General features: G+C 37.4%; 1 protein-coding gene across 1 annotated transcript; it reads right to left on the bottom strand.

Moving 5' to 3' along the window:
- Nucleotides 1-499: 499 nt before the first annotated feature.
- CB1H4orf47 (chromosome B1 C4orf47 homolog) lies at nt 500-23,746 on the bottom strand. Its single transcript, XM_043558764.1, is given in 9 exon segments — nt 500-739; nt 4,079-4,248; nt 11,403-11,582; nt 16,634-16,709; nt 16,812-16,949; nt 17,963-18,012; nt 18,014-18,183; nt 19,865-20,052; nt 23,646-23,746. Coding segments are annotated over 8 exon segments (933 nt in total). The 5' UTR covers nt 19,965-20,052; nt 23,646-23,746; the 3' UTR covers nt 500-690.
- Nucleotides 23,747-23,752: the final 6 nt, after the last annotated feature.

Raw genomic sequence — 23,752 nt, 5'->3', positions numbered from 1 at the left:
GGAAGAGGCAGCTTTGGACAGCTATAGATGCACGTGAGAGGAACACCAAAGACAAATTTCATCCATCTTGTAATTTGTACTTGTGTAAGATACTCAACTAAAAGGGCATTCCCCATTCTCCCTACCTCCAACTCATCCTGGGGCTGCCATTGACTAATATGAAGCTTTACAAAGACCATAAATAGAAGGTATGAGGACCACATAAATGAAGACATTTGCCTGACTTAAAATGTGCATACATGAATATATGCAGTATATTGGCTAGGACACTTGGATAAGCTATCAATCCAATTTTCAAAGACCCCCAAGAACCACAAAGTAAGAATTTAATGTGCACTTTCTACCCCTCCAGCCCCAACTTCCACACCTGCTCTCCAAGCTTGCAATTTTTTAACATTAGAAGTTTTCAAATGATAAGACTACAGTTCATGATTTTATAAAATGTGTAAGCATCATATTCTCCTGAGAAAGATATAAGCAAAGATCAGCAATCACATACTAAATTATTAACAAATACTATTTATTCATTAAGAAATAGTACTAAAACAAGGAAGAATATTAGAGTTGCAGGCTTAAATATCTTAAATGCCTGAGACACCTGTTCCATATCTTATGTTATTCTCAAATAATTAGCACTTGATAATGAATTACTCGTAGTCAGGACCTGGAAAGCTATTTGTCTTCCAGATGCTAACAGGACTGTACTGAAGCAGTCTTGTAGTTCTTCGTATTTAGTGCCCTAAAATTGGAAAATAAATGCACATTTAATTTTATAGGTGCAGGTAATGTATCTGTGTATTCTCGTAAAAAGGTTTTGTAATAAATTAGTCCAAAACCAAACTCTCTCACCAAATTAAACAGTTTCACTTAAAATGTAATTCAAGAAGGAAAAAATTGGGAGGGCACCTAGATGGCTCAGTCGGTTAAGTATCTGAGTCTTGATTTTGGCTCAAGTCATGATCTCATGGTTCAGCTTGTGAGTTTGTGGCCCATTTTGGGCTTCCCACCAATAGTGCGGAGCCTACTTGGCATTCTCTCTCCCCCTGTCTCTCTGCCCATCCCCTGCTTGCCCTCTCTGCCAGTCAGTCAGTAAATAAATAAATAAATAAATAAATAAGGAAAATTGTTTAATGGGACCAATTTTAAATACCACCCAGAGGTTTATTAGTTTTAAAATTAGGGTAAAAAAATCTAAAATTTGACTTAGGATAATACTTGTGATAATATAAAAAGAAAGAGTTTCAATAAATTCAAAATTACTAAACAGAAGATAAACAGAGTTTCCAAAAAAACAATCAGCTGTTCTTTTCTTTTCTCTACTCCAAACATATATATTGTAGAACTTTCTCAATTCTGTTCTCTGGATAGAAAAGAACACACAAAGAACCTGAAACTTCCCCTTGCTTCCCAAAAGAATCTCAGCTATTTGAGGGTGAGTGTCATAAAGAAAATTGTAATTTTACTCTCTGTTCTATATTACATAAATCAAGTTGAACAGAGTACTAATAGATAGGTGACTTGATGAAGGATGAAGATCAAAGGACATGAAATAAAGACTCCACATATTTCAATTTCCACCAACTAGCCCCCATAGAATATTATGCCTGTAGCCAAGAGTTAAATTATATAAATAATGATGGGCAGTCTTATTTTGGGGATAGGATCATAAGACTGGCATTATAATCCCCGTCCACAAGTGTTACAGATGTACTGAGAGGTTTTTATAAAAGAAGGTGAATTTGGTGTCCTTTATTTAATCCATTATATGATTACACTGAAGTTAGAAATATGTAAATTAGCTTATTTGGCATTAAAACTTTTTCGATGAATAAATGGAAAGGTAATCAAATGAATTCTTCCATTTATTCATGATCTTGCACACACACCAAAAGACAATGATGGATTGTCCCTTCCTAATTTATATTCTGAACTCCTGACAACTTCTTTTCAGTGTTAAGAGTGCACAAAACCTGGATAAAACTGAACTTTTAAGATACTTTAATAATATATTTCATTCGAGGTATTATAATGTGATGTTAATAGCATTTTTAACTAACCAAAATATTTCCTAGAAGATTTCATAAAAGATCATTTCAAACTTAGAGAGAAGTCTTAAGCATAATTAAAATTCCTCACAATTACTGAGAGCCTGGAAGCCACAAAGAGATAATAATTTAACAAGGATCAAAAACTCCCTTTGAGAAACAATGTTAACATGTACTGCTAACTCAACAATAAATATGTAAACAGTCTCAAGCAACGCATAGTAAGGTGCTATAGATTTGCTTTAAAAATTATTAACAGATTCCAGGGGAATTGTATCAAACATTTAAAGAAGAGTTAACACCTTTTCTCTTGAAGCTGCTCCAAAAAATAGAAATGGAAGGAAAACTTCCAAACCCTTTCTATGAATCCAGCATTACCTTCATTCCAAAACCAGACAAAGACCCCACTAAAAAGGAGAACTATACTCCAATTTCCCTGATGCACATGGACGCAAAAATCCTCAACAAGATACTAGCCAACAAGATCCAACAATACATTAAAAAAATTATTCACCACAACCAAGTGGGATGTATACCTGGAATGCAGGGCTGATTCAATATCTGCAAAACAATCAATGTGATTCATCACAACAATAAAAGAAAGGACACAAACCACATGATCCTCTCAATAGATGCAGAGAAAGCATTTGACAAATTACAGCATCGTTTCTTGATAAAAACCCTCAAGAAAGTAGGGACAGAAGGATCCTACCTCAAGATCATGAAAGCCATTATATGAAAGACCCACCACTAGCTAAGACTTCCAGTACTTTGTTGAATAACAGTGGTGAGAGTGGACATCCCTGGGGCAACTGGGTGGCTCAGTCAGTTAAGCATCTGCCTTCAGCTCAGGTCATGATCTCATGGTTCTTGAGTTTGAGCCTCACATCAGGCTCTCTGCTGACAGCTCAGAGCCTGAAGCCTGTTCGGATTCTGTGTCTCCATCTCTCTCTATCCCTCCCCCACTCGCTCGTGTGTGTGTGTGTGTGTGTGTGTGTGTGTGTGTGTGCGTGTGCGCGTGCGCGCGCGCACGTGCACGCACACTCTCAAACATTAAAAAAAATTTAAAAAAAAAGAATGGCTAACATTAACAACTCAAGCAACAACAGATAGTGGCAAAGATGAGGAGAAAGAGGATCTCTTTTGCCCTGCTGGTGGGAATGCAAACTGGTGCAGCCACTCTGGAAAACAGTATGGAAGTTCCTCAAAAAATTAAAAACAAAACTAGCCTACGACCCAGCAATTGCACTACTAGGTATTTATCCAAAAGATACAAGTATGGTGTTTTGAAGGGACATGTGCACCCCAATGTTTACAGCAGCACTATCAATGACAGCCAAAGTATGGAAAGAGCCCAAATGTCCATTAATGGATGAATGAATGAATATATATGGTGGTATATACACACAATGGAGTATTACTCGGCAATCAAAAAGAATGAAATCTTGACATTTGCAACTACGTGGATGGAACTAGAGGGTATTATGCTAAGTGAAATTAGAGAAAGACAAATATCATATGACTTCACTCATATGAGGACTTTAAGAGGCAAAACAGATGAACATAAGGGAAGGGAAACAAAAACAGTATAAAAACAGGGATGGGGACAAAACAGAAGAGACTCATAAATATGGAGAACAAACAGAGGGTTACTGGAGGGGGTGTGGGAGGGGGGATGGGCTAAATGGGTAAGGGGCATTAAGGAGTCTACTCCTGAAATCATTATTGCACCATGTGCTAACTTGGATGTAAATTATAAAAAATAAATAAAATATAGAAAAGAAAAATAAATTAAAAAATAAATAAAAATAAAAATTATGAACAGAACAAATTAAGCTTTTCAATAGAAAATTTTAGATGATGGGAAAGAACTTCTAAGGGAGAGCTTCTATATAAAAGGAGCTGAGATTTCCAAAGACATCCAGATCTGTCATTATTTGAAGTACATATAAATAAAAGATATTATTTTGAAGGAATCTAAAAGTCAAAAACAATTTTTCTTGGTTTATAGTCTAAGTGTAACATATTACTACCTTTTGACATTCAAAGTCATTATACTTTTAGTTGGTCTGCTCTTTGGTCCACTTGGTGGATAGAAAATCTTAGCACCTTTGCTGGAAGTCTGGCTTGCCAATTTAACCACATAAGGGTCAGCAGAATGTGAAGGGTAAGGATCAAATGTTCCTGCCTTCATTCCACCAGCCTACAAATAAAAATGAGACAATTTAATGTAGTTTTGTAAAATGCTTCTAACAAAATTAGATTTTGAAGAAGTTCATACATATTTGTGCACTATGGAGTTGGTTTTACATTTAAAGTTGTCTATACAGACATACCTCAGAGATATTGTGAGTTCAGTTCCAGACAATTGCAATAAAATGAATATCACAAAAAACCAAGTCAAATGAATTTTTTGGTTTCCCACTACATATAAAAGTTATATTTATACAGTGCTATAGTCTGTTAAGAGTGCAATAGCATTGTGCCTAAAAAAACAATGTACATACCTTAATTTTAAAATGTTTTATTGCTAAAAATATGCTAAATATCATTTGAGCTTTCAGTCAATGAGAATATTCTTGCTGGTGGAAGTTCTTGCCTTGATGTTAATAGTTGCTGACTGACCTGGTGGTGGCTGAAGGTTGGGGTGGCTGTGGCAATTTCTTAAAATAAGACAATGAAGTTTACCATGCTGATTGACTCTTCCTTTCATGAATGATTTCCCTGTAGCATGCAATCAGTTTGATAACATTTTCCACAGCAGAACTTCTTGCACATTGGAGTCTATCTTCTCAAACCCTGCTGTTGTTATATCAACCAGGTTCATATGATATTTCAAATCCATTGTCATTTAACAATCTTCATAGTATCTTCATCAGGAGTAGATTCCATCTCAAGAAACCACTTTCATTTCTCAGACATAAGAAGCAACTCCTCCTCCATCAAACTTTTATCATGAGATTACAGCAGCTCAGTCCCATCTTCAGGCCCTACTTGTGATTCTAGTTCTCTTGCTATTTCCACCACATCTGCAGTTACTTCCTCCATTGGAGTATTGAGTGCCTCCAAGTCATCCATGGAGTTTGGAATCAACTTCCAAACACCCATTAATGTTGATATTTTGACCTCTTGCCATGAACTGCAGATGTTCTTAATGGCATCTAGAATATGAATCCTTTCCAGAAGGTTTCCAATTTACTCTGCCCAGATCCATCAGAGGAGTCACTATCTATGGCAGCTAGAGCTTTATGATATGTATTTCTTAAATAATAAGACTTGAAGTTGAAATTATTCCACGATCGATGGGCTACCAAATAGATGTGTTAACAAGCATGAAAACAACATTATTGCCATCAGAGCTCTTGGGTGACCAGACGCACTGTCAATAAACAGTACTATTTTGAAAGGAATCTTTTTTTTTTTTTTTTTTTCTGAGCAGATCTCAACAGCAGGCTTAAAATATTCAGTAAACCATTTCATAAACAGATGTGCTGTCACCCAGGATTTGTTGTTTATAGCACAGAGATTTATCATAATCCTTTTTTTAATCAAATGATTATTTGTTTTGGAGGGGAGGGGCAGAGAGAAATGGAAAGAGTGAATCTCAAGCACAGAGCCTGACATGGTGCTGGATCTCATGACTATGAGATCATGACCTGAGCCAAAATCAAGAGTCAGACACTCAACTGGCTGAGCCACCCTGGCACCCCTACCATAATTCTTAAGGGACCAAGGATTTGGGGAATGGTAAATGAGCACTGGCTTCAACTTAAAGTCACCAGCTACATTAGCCTCTAAAAAGAGAGCCAGCCTGTCCTTTGTAGCTTTGAAGCCAAGCATTGGTTTCTCCTCTCTAGCTATGAAAGTCCTAGATGGTATCTTCTTCCAATAAAGGATTATTTAATCTACATTAAAAATCTGTTGTTTAGCATAGCCACCTTCATTAATTACCTTAGCTAGATCTTCTGGGTAACTTGCTGCAACTTCTACATCAGCATTTGTTGCTTTGCCTTATACTTTTATGTTATGGAGATTGCAACTTAGTGGACCAACCTCAGCTAGCTTCAAACTTTTCTTCTCCAGCTTTTTTCCCTCTCTCAGCCTTCACAGAATTGAAGAGTTAGGGCCTTGCTCTGTATTAGGCTTTGCATAAGGACATCTTGTGGCTGGCTTGATCTTCCATCCAGATCTTCTATCACCAAAACTTTCCTCATCAGCAAGAAGTCTGTTTTGCTTTCTTATCATGTACGTATTCACTGGAGGAGCACTTTTAATTTCTTTGAAGAACTTTTCCTTTGTGTTCACAACTTGGGTAACTGCTTGGCACAAGATGCCTAGTTTTTAGTCTGTCTCAGCTTTTGACATGACTTCCTCATGGAGTTTAATCATTTCTAGTTTTTTATTTAAAGTGAGACATGCAACTCTTCCTTTCATGTGAACACTTAGAGGCTATTGTAGGGTTATTAACTGGCATCATCTAAATACTGTTGTGTCTCAGGGAAGACGGAGGCCCAAGGAGAGGGAGAGAGATGAGGGAATAGCCAGTCGGCAGGGCAGTAAGAACACACAACGTGCATTAATTAAGTTCGCTGTCTTACACAGGTGGCATTCATAGCACCCCTCCATGCAGTTACAATAGTAACAGCAAAGATCACCGATCACAGATCACCATAACAAATATAATAATAATAAAGTTTGAAATAACGGAAGAAGTACTAAAACGTGACACAGAGACACAAAGTGAGCGATTACTGTCGGAAAAATGGTGTCAATCACGTTGCTCAACACAGATTTCCACAAACCTTTAACTTGTAAAAAAAACACAGTATGTACGAAGCATAATAAAGCAAAGCACAATAAAACTAAGTATGCCTATACTGTTCAAACACCAGCAGTCTCCCTGCCACCAATTTTATGGGGGCAAGACATTGTAGTTTTCAAAAGTCCTCTATTAAAATGCAAATATTTATGGGAAGGTAATATTCTAAACCATTGTCAAGCATTAATATTTGTCTATTAATTTTAAGCTTATTTATTTATTTTGAGAGAGGGGGTGGACGTGAGCAGGGTAGGAGCAGAGAGAGAGAGAATCCAAGGCAGACTGTGAGATCATGACCTGAGTCTAAAGTCAAGAGTTGGATGCTTAACCAACTGAGCCACCCAGAAGCCCCAAATATTAATATCTTAGTGAGAGTTCACCAGATCAAGCTGTCATCTGGTTAAGGGGTGAGTTTATTACCGAGGGAATAAGACCTAAGTCACGTATATTTTGATACAGAAAGGAGTTGGGGCTCAGAACCAGAGCATGCTCAGAAGAGAAAGTCAAGGATAAGGTTCGTTCAACAGGGAGGCTGACATGAGTTCATTAAATATTGGTCAATTATGAAAAAGATACAAAAAATAAAAATTTTTAAAAATAAGGAGTAGCACATAGAAACAGAAGGTGAGAGGAAAACATGACCTACTTTATACTTTTCTTAGATCTATTAAGGAGTTAGTCAAAATTATTTTTTGACCTGTACACGAAACAAATATTTGCTTTGACTTTTTAAGCTGATTTACCACAATTTTAATATTTATACATAGTTACCAAGAAAACTCTATAGAATCATCATAACCAATTTATTTATTTATTTTTTTAATGTTTATTTATTTTTGAGACAGAGAGAGAGCATGAACGGGGGAGGGGCAGAGAGAGAGGGAGACACAGAATTGGAAGCAGGCTCCAGGCTCTGAGCCATCAGCCCAGAGCCCGACGCGGGGCTCGAGCTCACGGACCTCGAGATCGTGACCTGAGCTGAAGTCGGACGCTTAACCGACTGAGCCACTCAGGCGCCTCCATCATAACCAATTTAAATAGGCATCCATTATCTTACAATATCTATGCCAAATATACATAAATATTTAATTCAATTAAAAGATATAATTGTAATATTTCAAGTTTTCCAGGTAGAGGACACAGATTCTTTTGAAGAGCAATAAATAATAAGGAAATTTAAGTCAAATAAGTTCATTAATAAAGGTAAAGCAAAATGAACTAATTAAAAATAGAAAAATATAGGGGCACCTGGGTGGCTCAGTCAGTTAAGCATCCAACTTTGGCTCAGGTCATAATCTCAGGGTTTGTGAGTTTGAATGAGTTCAGGCTCCATGTCAGGCTCTGTGCTGACAGCTCAGAGCCTGGAGCCTGCTTCAGATTCTGTGTCTCCCTCTCTCTCTGCCATTTCCCCCACCCCCTCCCAAAAATAAATAAAAGTTAAGAAAAATTAAGTAAAAAAAAGAAAAAAGAAAAGGAAAAATATACATGGTAAATAAATAAACCAAACCACCAGATGATGCCTTACAAAATAAATAGATAAATCTACATTATAATTAGGATTGAGAAAGGAGTGGACATATATGGAATAACCAAAAATATAAAATAACATTTTTGTAAACCTCTATGTTAATAAATTTGAAAACATAAATGAAATTATTTTCAAAGAAAATATAAATGTCAAATCGACTCAGAAGAGATACAAATCAGATAAGGCACCATAGAAGAAATTAAGCCCAGAACATTTTCCATGAGAATTCTTTCAAGCCTGTAAGGAACAGTTATTTGTGGTGCTACCTGAATTGTTACAAAACACAGAAAAAGAAAAAAATCTCCCTGATTATTTTAAGATGCTAACACCTACTTACACCAAGATAAAACAAAGCATACAAAAAAAAAAAATTAGACCAGTTACACTTAAAATTATTGATGCAAAAAATACTTAAAATATTAATAAATAAGATAAAGTTTTTTTTTTTTTAATTTTTTTTTTTCAACGTTTATTTATTTTTGGGACAGAGAGAGACAGAGCATGAATGGGGGAGGGGCAGAGAGAGAGGGAGACACAGAATCGGAAACAGGCTCCAGGCTCTGAGCCATCAGCCCAGAGCCTGACGCGGGGCTCGAACTCACGGACCTCGAGATCGTGACCTGGCTGAAGTCGGACGCTTAACCGACTGCGCCACCCAGGCGCCCAAGATAAAGTATTATACTTAAATACAACATAGCCAAGTGGAATTCATTCTAAGAAATTTATCATCATTCACCTTATAACAAGTCAAAGAAAGAAACAAAAGATGGTCTAAATAGATTACACCAAAATATTCAATACCATTCTATATACATTCCTAATTTATTCCTGTTTTTGGCATCTATAAAAATGAAACACTAAATTCAACTAATTCAGTAAATTCAAGATTAAGGCAAATGATGGCAACTATTGCTATGCTAACCAACTAGACATGAACATGACTTAAAAGCTACAAATACTGGAAAGGATTGGGCAAAATTATTTGCAGATAACATAATCACATATCTGAAAACCTAAAGAGAATCAACATAATACCCATTAGAACATAAGAAAACTTAATGAAGTGGCCAATTATCAAATATTTTGATAAAGACAAATTACATAAGGGAATATATGATAGGAAAAAAAATTGTTGACAAGAGCCTTAAAATAAATAGGAACAAAACATAAAACATATAAACCTGTATGAAGCAAAATTTAGAATTCTACAAGGGAAATAAAGGTTTTAATAAGCAGTTTGTTTCTAGATCAGAAGACTCAAATCATAAATATGCTGAGGGGTGTGTGGGTGGCTGAGTCGGTTAAGTGTACAATTTGTGACTTCAGCTTAGGTCATGATCTCACGGTTCAGGAGATGAAGCGCAACGTCAGTATAGAGCCTGCTTGGGATTCTTTCTCTCTTTCAAAATAAATAAACTTTTAATTAATTAATTAATTAATTAATGAGTGCAAGAACGAGCAAGCAAACTAAGACATCCAAAAATCTAAAGATTTAACTTTTTAGCAAAATACCAAAGTCTTTTTCCCCCCAGCACTTTAGACAATAACTTCAAAGTTCTAGAGAATATGGGAGGATAGCCAATGTAATTTTTTTAAAGAGTAACAAGATAGAAACTAGACCACCCCAAATTAAAATACAATGGTAATTAAAAGTAGTTTCATACAGGAAGAAATAAACATCAAATTGGGGCACCTAGGGGGCTCAGTCAGTTGAGCGTCCGACTTCAGCTCAGGTCATGATCTCGTGGTCTGTGAGTTCAAGCTCCACATCGGGCTCTGTGCGGACGGCTTGGAGCCTGGAGCCTGCTTCAGATTCTGTGTCTCCCTTTCTCTCTGCCCCTCCCCTGCTCATGCTCTCTCTCACTCTCAAAAATGAATAAATGTTAAACAAAATTTTTTCAAATACAAGAAATAAACATCAAATAAAATGGAAATGCTAATTTTGATTTGATAAGGATGCCATTTCAAAGCAGTGCTATTGAAAATTATTCCATCAGTGATGCTAGGAACCAGCTTTTTTTTAAAAAAATCAGTTTTTAAGTCTAATTCATGTACAATAAACTGCACCCATTTAAAGTTTACAGTTCTATGAGTTTTGACAGTGTATTACCCTAGAAACCATGACTGCAATCAAGATCTAGAGCATATCCTCCTCCCCAAAGGGTCCTCCTAATTTCAAAATTGGATTTTGAAAAGATAAAAGCTGAATCTTTACCTTGCTCTTCATTTCAAAATATATTTCAAATGAATATTTAAATAAAAAGGAAAAAACTAATAGAAGAAATCAAGAATGTATATTTTTCTAATACTGGTGGTGAGGAAAGTGATTCTGAGAATGTCACCAAACTTAGCACAACTGATAAATTTGACTACATCAAATTATTAAACTTCTGAATAGCACAAAATACCATAACAAAAGTCAAAGATTGAACAAGCCAAAAAAATTATTTTCAACACAATGACAAAAGAATATCCTCAATATATGAAACGATCTTACAAACCAATATGAAAAAGACAAATATCCTAATAGAAAATCAGCAGGGAAAATCAACAGGTGATACATAAAAGACAAAACAAAGTATAAACTAAGGTTTATAAACCAAAGAAGCATTTGTATTTTTATTCATACTTGTAAACACCAACAGAGTAGGAGATAGTTCATTTTAACAACAATTTCAAAACTTGAAAGATGGTCTGGATTTTCATGGTTTTGTGAAAAATTATACCTAAAATCTAGAGAGGTACTTGGAAAATCCATTATAAATTCAAATGCCTTTGAAATAATTAATGATTATTTCATTGCAAGAACTCATTATTCCCTATACTAGCCATGCTTTGTGACTTTTCCTAATTTTGTTAAAAGAGGTTTCACAATTATAACCGTGATTCAATAAGAGTGTGAATAATAAAAGCTCATTATTTACACATGGGTAACAAAATGACTTGACATAAAGAGGCAACAGATCTTTATAACGCTTAATATTTTTTCATTCTAAAATTTTTAACTTACCTTTTTACCAGGAGAAGAAGGTTTAAAGGGCTGTGCAAGTAATTCTTTCTTCTCTGTTTTTTTAATTGGTGGTAAAGCTTTCTCAAACAAATAAGGATTCGTGTCAAAATATTCCCTTGGGTAAAGATTTGATTTGAAAGGTGTTCCTTTAACTAAAAGATGGTGTTCTTCATTCTCCTTCTGTAAACCAGAGTGTTTGAAATTGTAGGACATAAATTATTCAAATTAGAAGTAACAGTCAAATTTTCTTTTAAATTTTAATATAAGCATGTAGATTTTTTGTATCTATATTGCTGGGTTCACTTCTTTAAAACATTCCTTTGTTATGTTCTGTTTCTATGATACAAAAGATATGCCTCACTTATGAACAGGTACAAGTATGATTGCTCTCTTTAGATATAAATTTATTTCAAGTACAGAGATCTATTTATCACCTAAAGAAATCTAAATTAATTATCTGGGTGATATGATGCAGTAAAGAAAAAGGATTTTGTTGTTCAAATCACAACTCCTTCGTGGTTTTTAGCATTTCTCAGGGACTCTGGGAAATTTACTTACCCTGTTAGTGCTACATTTTCTTCAACTTTAGATGATATAATCTCTCCCTCCACACACCCAATGCTGTTGTATAGATTAAATGCAATTAAGTGTGTAAAGTACCTGGCATGTGGTGGGCCCTAAATAACTGTCAGTTTTTACTTCTAAAAATGAGGAATACTTACTCTTTATAACATTTTTATATTAACTACCTCGTATTCAAGCAAAACAGAGGTCATTTTTTCCCTTCCATTTTGCAATCTTCTCTATGGGACAATACTTACAAAAATTTCTGTTAATAAAGTAGAAAAAAATTTCATGCTATGAAATATAGATTTGAAGAGGCAACTAACGTGAATATTAATACGTATCTTTTTTCACTTTTTTCAAATATGAAATCTGGTATTTTGTCATTCCACAAACAATTGAAAATGTTTGATAAATGAAATCTAAAATAGATAGTTAATCCAGGGAAGACAAACTTGCATTACCAAGAATGCTACTGTAACACTTTCAGGATTTTTCACTCTTTTATCTTTTTCTTTGTTTTTGCTTGCCCTCGTCCTTTCTCCAGCTCATAGAAATTTTACCCCTTCTTGCTGATCATCTCTCCCCTCTTCCATATCACAGTGGTAATGATAATTTTAACCATTCCATTTATCTTTTTGGGCAGTGTTTCTCAAATTTTAGTTCTCATAGGAATCTCTTGATAAGTTATATAAAATACCAAGCTCTTCTCTCAGAGATTTCTAGATCCTCTTGGTCTACTATATGGCCTAAAAATCTATCATTTTAGTCACCGCAGGTGATTCTGATGCAGGTTATCATGAGGAAAGGCTTTAAAGAACACCTTTGGCTAGAGTATGGTCACGTTTTGCTAGAATACTGTGTTTGTTTTACCAACCCCTGCCCTAGAGCATTCAGTGTAGTATAAATCAGCACATATATGAGGAAACTACTCAAAGCCAAAAAAAGAACCACTTAAGAAGACTAAAAGTAACAGTGTCTGGCTCTTATCACAGAGCTGGCAAGAGTTCTGGTTCCATCAGTTCTGCTGGAAAACATGAGTCCCAGGGCACTGGGTAGAGCACATAGAAAGGGGTGGCCCCCGTAGTACAGAGTAATTAGTCCTAGACTGAGCATTGCTCCTGTCCCACCTAACAAATCTGAAACCAAGCAAGACCTGAAAAAAATCAAACTGTTTCCAAATCATTTTACTGTATTCCAGAACAAAGCCCAAGAATTTTTATAAGAATACAAAAATATACAGCACTCAACAAAGTAAATGACAAAGTGCCTAACATTAAGTCAAAAATCACTAACCATGCAAAGCAGGAAAATATGACCTGTACCAAGAAGAAAAACTAACAATTCAAAATCAACCAAGAACACAGATGTTAGAATTAGTAGAGAAGGAAACTGAAACAGTAATTAAACCGTATATGCTCGTAAAGCCACACAGAAACACATAAGCTATAAAACACTCAAACAGAACTTCTGGAGAGCAAAAGTACAATGTGTGAGATTAGAAATACACAGGATATTGCAGATTAGACACTGTAGTTACAATAGATTAGTGACCTTGAGGACATAGGAAAAGAAACAATTCAAATTGACATACAGAGAAGGGAAAAAGAGAATTAAAAAGAAAAAAAAAGCAAACAAAGCACTGGTAAACTGTGAGACAATTTCAAAAGATCTAATGCATATGTACTAGGAGTCCCTGAAGGAGAGGGGAAAGAAAGATGGAAGGACAGAAAAAAAATAACTGAAGAAATAATAGCTGAAAACATTCCAAATTTGATGAAAACTATAAACCCACAGATCCAAGAAGCTGAATAAACCCCAAGCACAAGAAGCAAGATGAAAACCTGACCAAGGCATATCATAATCAAATTGCTCAATGAGTGATAAAGAGATCTTAAAAGTAACCAGAGAGAAAAAGACAGTTCATAGAGAAGAACAAAAATCAACATGACAAGGAATCTCTTGTCAGAAACAATCAAGCAAGAATGCAGTGGAGTAATCTCTTTAAGATTCTAAACGAAGGGGTCCCTGGGGGCTCAGTCAGCTAAGCTCAGGTCATGATCTCACAGTTCACAAATTCAAGCCAAAAGGAGCCTGCTTCGGATTCTGTGTCTCCCTCTCTCTCTGCCCCTCCCTTGATTGTTCTCTCTCCCTCCCTCTCTCTCTCTCTCTCTCTCTCTCTCTCTCTCTCTCTCAAAAATAAAACATCAAAAAAAAAAGTTTTAATACTAAACAAAACTAAAAGGCAACTGACGGAATGGGAAAAGATATTTGCGAATGACGTATCAGACAAAGGGCTAGTATCCAAAATCTATAAAGAACTCACCAAACTCCACACCCAAAAAACAAATAATCCAGTGAAAAAATGGGCAGAAAACATGAATAGACACTTCTCTAAAGAAGACATCCGGATGGCCAACAGGCACATGAAAAGATGCTCAACATCACTCCTCATCAAGGAACTACAAATCAAAACCACACTGAGATATCACCTCACACCAGTCAGAGTGGCCAAAATGAACAAATCAGGAGACTAGAGATACTGAAGAGGATGTGGAGAAACGGGAACCCTCTTGCACTGTTGGTGGGAATGCAAACTGGTGCAGCCGCTCTGGAAAGCAGTGTGGAGGTTCCTCAGAAAATTAAAAATAGACCTACCCTATGATCCAGCAATAGCACTGCTAGGAATTTACCCAAGCGATACAGGAGTGCTGATGCATAGGGGCACTTGTACCCCAATGTTTACAGCAGCACTTTCAACAATAGCCAAATTATGGAAAGAGCCCAAATGTCCATCAACTGATGAATGGATAAAGAAATTGTGGTTTATATACACAATGGAATACTACTTGGCAATGAGAAAGAATGAAATATGGCCTTTTGTAGCAACATGGATGGAACTGGAATGTTACGCTAAGTGAAATAAAGTCATACAAAGACAGATACCATGTTTTCACTCTCATGTGGATCCTGAGAAACGTAACAGAAGACCATGGGGGAGGGGAAGGGGGAAAAAACAAAAGTTAGAGAGGGAGGGAGTCAAACCATAAGAGACTTAAAAACTGAGAATAAACTGAGGGTTGATGGGGGGTGGGAGGGAGGGGAAAGTGGGTGATGGGCATTGAGAAGGGAACCTGTTGGGATGAGCACTGGGTGTTGTATGGAAACCAATTTGACAATAAATTTCATATTTAAAAAAATAAAAAATTAAATTAAAATTAAAAATTAAATTCTAAAAGAAAAAGCTGGGGCGCCTGGGTGGCGCAGTCGGTTAAGCGTCCGACATCAGCCAGGTCACGATCTCGTGGTCTGTGAGTTCGAGCCCCGCGTCAGGCTCTGGGCTGATGGCTCGGAGCCTGGAGCCTGTTTCCGATTCTGTGTCTCCCTCTCTCTCTGACCCTCCCCGTTCATGCTGTCTCAAAAATAAATAAACATTAAAAAAAAAAAATTAAAAGAAAAAGCAAGAATGCATTTTTAAAATTATTTTCAGAATTAATTTTAGAAAGTCCAGGGATATAAAATAACTGACTTATAAATAATAAGTTCTGAATATAAAAAAAGAACTTTACAATAAGGAGAGAAAAGTATCTTACCACATAAAATTTAGGATAAAAGACTCATTACTGAGCCACTGATAAAATTGCCTTGTATATGTTTATATCATGTAGTATTATTATTCCTACAGATGAAAAGCAGTTTATACACTAATTTTCTAATAATCCACACACAGAAACTAAGATGCTTATTAAATGACCAAGATTTCTGCCCAATTTAATAGAAAACTTTGCTTGAGTTTGGACACACTAAAAATGGCCACTATCCTTCTATCTCGTAGCCCCACTGCTGCTTAAAGTCACCACAGCATAATTGTTGGAAGACTTCAGGCCTAAAACAAAAACTAATAAAATGCTTGCTATTTAATTTCTGTTGTTTAATGTCCAAACCTGACTTTTCATCAATACCAGCTTTTTTGTTATATGGAAATTGTTAAATTATGTTGACAGTGTCCCAATATTTACAAGGGTTCCTCTACTCATTCTCATGTAGGCATTCTGCATACAAGTGACTGTTTCGTTCTAAGTCGAATATGATATAAAATGAGTGTAGAAGCATATACCAGTACATTTAGCTTTTATTTCTGTGGTTTAGTACAGTGAGCACTCTCTTCTCATCCTATCACTCTCTCTTCTGTAGGTGTTCATCCATTCTCTACCTTCCACCTTCTTACCTCCCATCACTCCTGCATTCCACTCATTTACCAGAATGGCTTAATTAGGCCAAAAGTACCACCACTACTGTCTTGGGCACAACATATTAGGGTGTGGTGGTGTCCTAAGGGTTAGGACATGACTCCTCTACTCAAAAATAGGTATAGCTGATTAGGCCAAGTAAGAAAGGTCTCACAGCTAGTTTAGAGAGATATAAGGTAGATGTAGTAAATTAGCAAGAGATAAAAGCTCATCCTGGGAAGAGCTGAGAAGATCTACAGTGAGATATGGAAATCTAGTATCGAAATGTAAAATTATCACAATTCATAGATATCGGTCTACCATTGCCCTGGTAACACAAATATAGATAAAATAAAGCAATCCATAATTAGATCACAAATGAATTCTCGACTTCAACTAAGAGAAAGATTGAAGAAAGTTAAAATTAGATTATTTTACCTTAAAATTTAGTTTGGGTGCATCGTAGAAATCAGCAGAGTGTGAAAACTGTTTACCTATGGTAATATTTGCATAGCTAAGGAAGAAAAAATTAAGTAATAGTGACTTCATGATTCAGAAATTTTAAATTTTATTTAACTTCAAAACAAATTATATGAGACCATGAAAAGTATCTTACCCATATCCTGTTCCTTTCTTTCCCGGGTTTGTGTATAAATTCTTTCCAGGTACCTCATACTTGTCTCTGGGTTTCAACTGTGTGCTGAAGAATGGCACCGGACCGCCTATTGTGCCATAGTAGGTTCCTAACCCACATCTTAAATACAGTTTTTAAAAAACGGAGCAAATTAAAACAGCAAATTTTGTGTTATACATATTTGACCACAATTCACAAAAAATGACTGAAAAAGGAGCAAAATATATGTAATGGAACTGACTTGCCCAACACTGGCAAGAAAAAAGCAACCATTTTTTTTTTAGTTTTGTCTTATTTCACCCATTTTTCAAAGTCACAAATTTTGAGATGAGATGTTTTTAATTTTTTATGCTTATCTTAAATGTTCCACATAAACAAAATTTCACAATCTTTAGGAAGTGAAAATAGTTTCCATTAATTCAGAAAATTGCAGTTTTACTAACCTCAAAAAAATAGCACAAGCACAAAATTGGCCTTCAACCAATCCTCATCTTTCATAAATTCTACAGAGACAGTCAACATTATAGAGTGTGCATTAGCATCTTATTATAAAGCTCAGCCAAATAATATGATATAACAGATTATATGATTTTCTTTGTTCAATGGTTTAAAGATAAAAAAATGAAACTTCACATTGACAACTGTCACAACTAAAATATTGTTTAAGTCCATGCATTACCTTTACAATTGTTTTTAAATAGCATGTCTTGATAAATTACTTTTTATCAAAAAAAAGGCTTCACCAAATTTTACAATTTTTATTTATACTTTCTAAAAAAATTTTGCAAAGCATAAAAAATAGTGAAGGACACAGATAATGATGACCCAAGGCAGTTTTTTCAAGATTTTCAAACAAATTTATTTGCATTATTTATCTGGCTTTTATTATATAAACTAATAGCAGTGTCATAAGCATAAATTTACTGAGATGAGGATCTACTTAACTAAAACTACCCGTCAACTTATATCATCCAATATAACTGTCTCCACCTGAGATAAGCTCATCCTAAAAATCATACTCTAAAAAAAATCAATCATACTTTTAAGTAAGTCCTCTAGAAAAATACTTAATTTGGGCTAGAGGAGAGAAAGGTGCAGGAAATGAATTTATGACTTTTCCCCCAAACACTTACGGCTTTTTATCTCCATTACTAGGGAGGAAGGCTTTGCCTAGGTTTTTTTTTGGCTTCTTCCATCATATGCCGTCTCCTCACTTGATTCAGATTTACATAGCCTTCACCTTCAAATATCCTTACAAAATGGGGATCAAAATAACCTGCCTGGAGATTTGACATTGCTTTGGATCCCCCAGGTAGCATCTGTTTATTTTTGCTTGCAGCATCATTAAAGGGTCCTTTAAAAATAAATTAGGAATATCATCATTTTGAGCTCACTAATAATTAAAGAACATGAAAAGCAACTGAGAAAAGTTTCAAACTTTGATTTGGGCCAACTCTAATTTTGAGTTTTGAGCTCTAAAATGCTGTCTCAAAATGCTCACTGAAAGCTCTACATTATAGACCACATTGACAATAAGACCTAAGAGGTTTCCATCACGATATTTTAATAATTAGATCAAGGTCTTGGTTATAGACTCTGACTTTTAGAGCTGGGAGAGACCCTAACAATCATCTAATCTAATGCTTCCCCCTCTATATATTAGGAAACACCATGTGAGATCATCAGTAAGTACATGGATATGAGTGTGTGTGTGTGTGTGTGTGTGTGTGTGTGTGTGTTTAGGTTGAAGGGAATGGTGTTCCATAATCAAAATGAGGCAATTCCCCTCCTAGATATATACTCAAGACATATAAGTGTCTATATCCACTAAAAGGTATGAACCGGAATGTTCATAGCAGTTTCATTCATAATATTCAAATACAGGAAACAACTCAAATGTCCACCAACAGGAAAGCAGATAAATAAATGTGTTATATTTATACAATGTAGTACTAGTGGCCAATTTTTAAAACATTGTTTTTATAAATATGTAGAACTTCTATTATAACTTAGATCTAGAAGAGCTCAATTTGGGAAGTCCTTCACCAATGTGAAAACTTTTTTGAAGTGCGAACAATCCTTAAAGCAACTAGTTATTTAAATATGAATTTGTATCACTGATTTTTTTAACTTAAATTTTTGAAAAGGTAGTATATTCACATGGTTCCAAATTCAGTAATATAAATGTTTTTACAATAAATTTTCCTCCACACTCGGCCACCCACTTCCTCTCCCAAGGGAATTCGTGATATTTGTTTTCCAGAGAATGTTTAGGCATGTCCCGATGAATATTTTATATATATCCTTTTCCATTTTTAATGCTTAGCATGCTATATAATAAACTATTCTGCACCTTGATTTTTTTGTTTATTTAACAATATATCTTGGAGATGTTTCATGTCAGTGTATTCTAATTGTAACAAAGAAGTCATTGAATAGCCAGAAATTTAACTAAGACATATAAAATGTTTATTTACTTTAGCTCTTTTTATTATTTATGACTCTTCTAAAACTCCCTCAGCTATTCACATAGCATTTCATTCTTCAAGAAAGTAATCATGGATGGCCTTTTGGGATGCAAACGTAAATGCTGCTTGCATAGCAGTGTCCCATCTGAGCAAAATATTCTGAGAGAAAACTGCCATGCACCTTCGGAAAGAAGTGAAATTATCTATGAAGAGAATGTAAGAAAGTAGGGTATCCCAACGAAAGAAGCTTCCTGCTCTTTCGAAACTAAGTTCTCTCTTAACTGTACTGAAATTTCATAAATTTATTCGGCTTTAAAGTTAATGCTTTAAGGGGAGCCTCGGTGACTCAGTGGTTTAAGCATCTGACTCTTCATTTTGGCTCAGGTGAGGATCTCACAGTTCGTCAGTGGATTCTCATTCTCATTCTCTCTCTCAAAATAAAAAAAAAAAAAAACTTAATGCTTTAAAATATAGAGCATTAAAAATATCATTTAACCCAAATATTAAATCCAAAATTTCCTATAGAACACCCACTGTTAGGCTGTAAAGAAAACCAGATATACTTATGATTAAATGAGGACACATATTTATCACCAACAGTAACATACTCCATCTCACTGAAGAGGCCAATCCTCTCCATATCCGTCTTCCCTCCTTCTGCCGGCATGGCTGCTGCTTGCGGCGGTGCTATCTATACTGGCGACCTCAAGAGGTTCCTTGCAGCTATTTCGTTTATAGCAAAATCCTACCTTGCATTGAAAAATACAGGGAAAAGGTTTAGGAAAAAGGTGATTGCTAAGTTTCAGTCCAATTTACTTCCAGTCTGAGAGTGGGCATTCACTATAAAACAACGGTCCCAAATGACATAGGGAAAGAATCTACTTTGTGGGGCTGGAGGGGAGCAATGGCCCTCCAAATTAGCACCACGAACCCTCCCCAAGATTCTCCGGGTAAAGTATCCACACATTACAAAGAAATGTATATGACAGCATCTGTTGCACTGCCGTTCGTCTGTGGTAAATGATAAAATCGTCACTGTGTAGTGTGGTATAAACACTGCAGATACATCCTGCTTTTGAGAAGTTCCAAGTAGATTTAAAAATCATAATTATATGGGGCGCCTGGGTGGCGCAGTCGGTTAAGCGTCCGACTTCAGCCAGGTCACGATCACGCGGTCCGTGAGTTCGAGCCCCGCGGGGCTCTGGGCTGATGGCTCGGAGCCTGGAGCCTGCTTCCGATTCTGTGTCTCCCTCTCTCTCTGCCCCTCCCCCGTTCATGCTCTGTCTCTCTCTGTCTCAAAAATAAATAAACGTTGGGGCGCCTGGGTGGCGCAGTCGGTTAAGCGTCCGCCTTCAGCCAGGTCACGATCTCGAGGTCCGTGAGTTCGAGCCCCGCATGGGCTCTGGGCTGATGGCTCCGAGCCTGGAGCCTGTTTCCGATTCTGTGTCTCCCTCTCTCTCTGCCCCTCCCCCGTTCATGCTCTGTCTCTCTCTGTCCCAAAAATAAATAGAAAAAACGTTGAAAAAATAAATAAATAAATAAATAAATAAATAAATAAATAAATAAATAAAAGTCATAATTATATAAGGCGGGACACTCTCAGTTTAGATCAAATGATTTAAACATACTGCATTGTCGCTCATATGGAAATCACAACAGATTTTCAGAATGCACAACACACACAATTACTATGTGTTACATCCTACAGTTCTTCAGTTTCTTCAAGTTTAAATGAATACAAGAAATGTGTCCCTGGCAAAATTAGTTCACAAAGGGGATGGGTGGGAAAGGATCATTGTCTAGGCAAGATTAAAATAAAGAACAACACGACAAACAAAAATCCACAATGAATTAAGGGTATTTGTTAAAGAGCATACTGCAACTGTGAATTTCCCTTTTTTTTTTTTTTTTTTTAGTGTTTATTTTTGAGAGAGAGAAAGAGCACAGGTGTGGGAGGGGCAGAGAGTGAGAGGGAGAGAATGGATACAAAGCAGGCTCTGCACTAACAGCAGAACTCATGAGCCATGAGATCATGACCTGAGCCGAAGTCAGACGCTTAACCGAATAAGCCACCTAGGCACCCCTTTCTTTTGAAATATCACATTAAACAAATGTTTAGATTCTGTTGTTTTTTTTTTTTTTAATTTTTTTTTTCAACGTTTATTTATTTTTGGGACAGAGCGAGACAGAGCATGAACGGGGGAGGGGCAGAGAGAGAGGGAGACAGAATCGGAAGCAGGCTCCAGGCTCTGAGCCATCAGCCCAGAGCCCGACGCGGGGCTCGAACTCCCGGACCGCGAGATCGTGACCTGGCTGAAGTCGGACGCTTAACCGACTGCGCCACCCAGGCGCCCCTAGATTCTGTTTTTTAATTACACATGTTCTAGAAAGAAAGAGCTAAGGAAGATTTGCCTCCATTTCATCAGAGGATTTTTTTAAGTACCAAGCAGATCTAGGTACTGGGCACACATTTAGTGACTAAAACAAGCATTGGCTTATGCTTCCCAGTTTATAATTCAAGGTAATTACCTTTTGCCTTGAATTTCAGTGACTCTAAACAGGTGTGCCTATTTGGAACTGTCGCTCCTCTGAGCATGAATCTTTACTAACATGTAATATCAAGGGGCAAGCAAAGATTCCATTTAAACTAAAGCTTTAGGGGGTGCTTGGGTGGGCCAGTGGGTTGGGCATGGGACTCTTGATTTCGGCTCAGGTCATGCTCTCACAGTTTATGAGTTCAATCTGGCTCCATCCTAATAGCCAGGAATCTGCTTGGGATTCTCTCTCTCCCTCTCTCACCCCTCCCCCATGCACACTCTCAAAATAAATAAACTTAAAAAAAAAAAAAACTACAGCATAAGAAGAAATGCTTCCTTCCCCCCCCCCCCCCCCCCCCCCGCCCCATTCCACTTCTTCCTCTCATCAGGTATATTTTTAAAGTAAATGGGGTTGGGGGGGAGAGGCGGGGGCGCCTGCGTGGCTCAGTCAGTTAAGCACCTGACTTCAGCTCAGGTCATCATCTCATGGTTGGTGGGTTAGAGCCCGGAGTCAGGCTCTGTGCTGACAGCTCAAAGCCTGGAGCCTGCATCAGTTTCTGCGTTTCCCTTTCTCTCTGCCTCTCCCTCTCTCTCAAAAATAAACATTAAAAAAGTAAATAAATAAAAAGTAAACGTCAGTCAGCTGGGATATACTACTTCCATTTGCAGCCTGTTTCAAAGCTCCATCCCACTGCCCAACCACAAGGGCTTCCTGTGCTGTTACAGGGACTCAGATCCTTTACGTGACCCCCCAAAGTCCACTATCACCCACATCTGACACCATAGGAACCCCATTCCCTGGCACCTGGGCTCCATTTGTCTTCTTCCAGTTCTCAGGTAAGGGTCTCTCCAGCCACAGGACCATGGCACGTGCTGTTTCCCTTCATGCAAGTGCTTCACTGTGCCCACCCTTTATTTCCCCCAATTAACACTGATCTTTCAGATTGTGTAGCTCATTCATCCCTTCTTTAACTCCCCCTGCCATAGCAGCCTGTCTAACGGGTTATCACGTTCCGTTCACCGTGTACCGATCCTGTAATTAGCAGCTGCCTTTTCCCCCACGAAACTGTTGCCTACTGGAAGGCAGGCACCGCGGGCAGCTTGGTTCTCCCTTACGACAGTATTTCCACCGTCTGCGCAGCGTCTGCCACACAACAAAGTGAGCCACGGAAGGGAGGAAAGGAAAAGGGGAAAAAAAGCTCTCGCCTTCTATTTTTCCTCTAAACTCTTCTTGGGCGACATTTACAAAATCGTTCATTCACTTAACAGACACTTTGCAGACGCCTCCTCTGGGTAAAGCTCGCTGATAGAAGCTAGGAAAACATTTTAAAAGGCGTGGATCCTGACCCCAGGGAGCTTACAATCTGAGCAGACAAGTACACGGTGAAGACTAACACAAGTGGAACCTGGCAAGGTCTCTCCGGAGCGGGGGGAGGGGCGGTGAAGGAGGGGCGGAAAACCTCTGGCTGAGGCGACAGGAAAGTGATTTCCCAGTAGGGAAACAGGCTCAAAGGAGGTAGATATCTAAAGCACAACACCCGGCGGCCCACAGGACCAAGTCACCTCTCAGCAGAGCACCGGTCCGACAACCGGGACCAGGGCGTCTGAGCTCCCGTCCGGGTTGACTCAGCGGCAGGAGCGGCGGGGGCCACGAGCCTCCCCGCGCAAGCGCTTCCCGCGCGAGGCCTCGCTGCGAAGCGCCTCGGCACGCTCCCCGCGGCGCGGGTGCAGACGGTGGCCGCAGGTGTTTATTGTGGCGCGTTGCCTCGGGTACGGGAGGACTCGTTTCAAAGGACGCTACGGAAGGATACCTGGAGAGTTCGAAACCTCCGCGAGGAACACAGTGAAAGACTTCAGAGTGTCTATAGAATACGGATGACTCAACCAATAGAATTTACTGAGGAAAAGCTGCTGACCC

The sequence above is a fragment of the Prionailurus bengalensis genome, chromosome B1 (genome assembly GCF_016509475.1).
Source record: "Prionailurus bengalensis isolate Pbe53 chromosome B1, Fcat_Pben_1.1_paternal_pri, whole genome shotgun sequence".
Classification (NCBI taxonomy): domain Eukaryota; kingdom Metazoa; phylum Chordata; class Mammalia; order Carnivora; family Felidae; genus Prionailurus; species Prionailurus bengalensis.
This window is presented reverse-complemented; position numbering and strand designations above follow the sequence as displayed.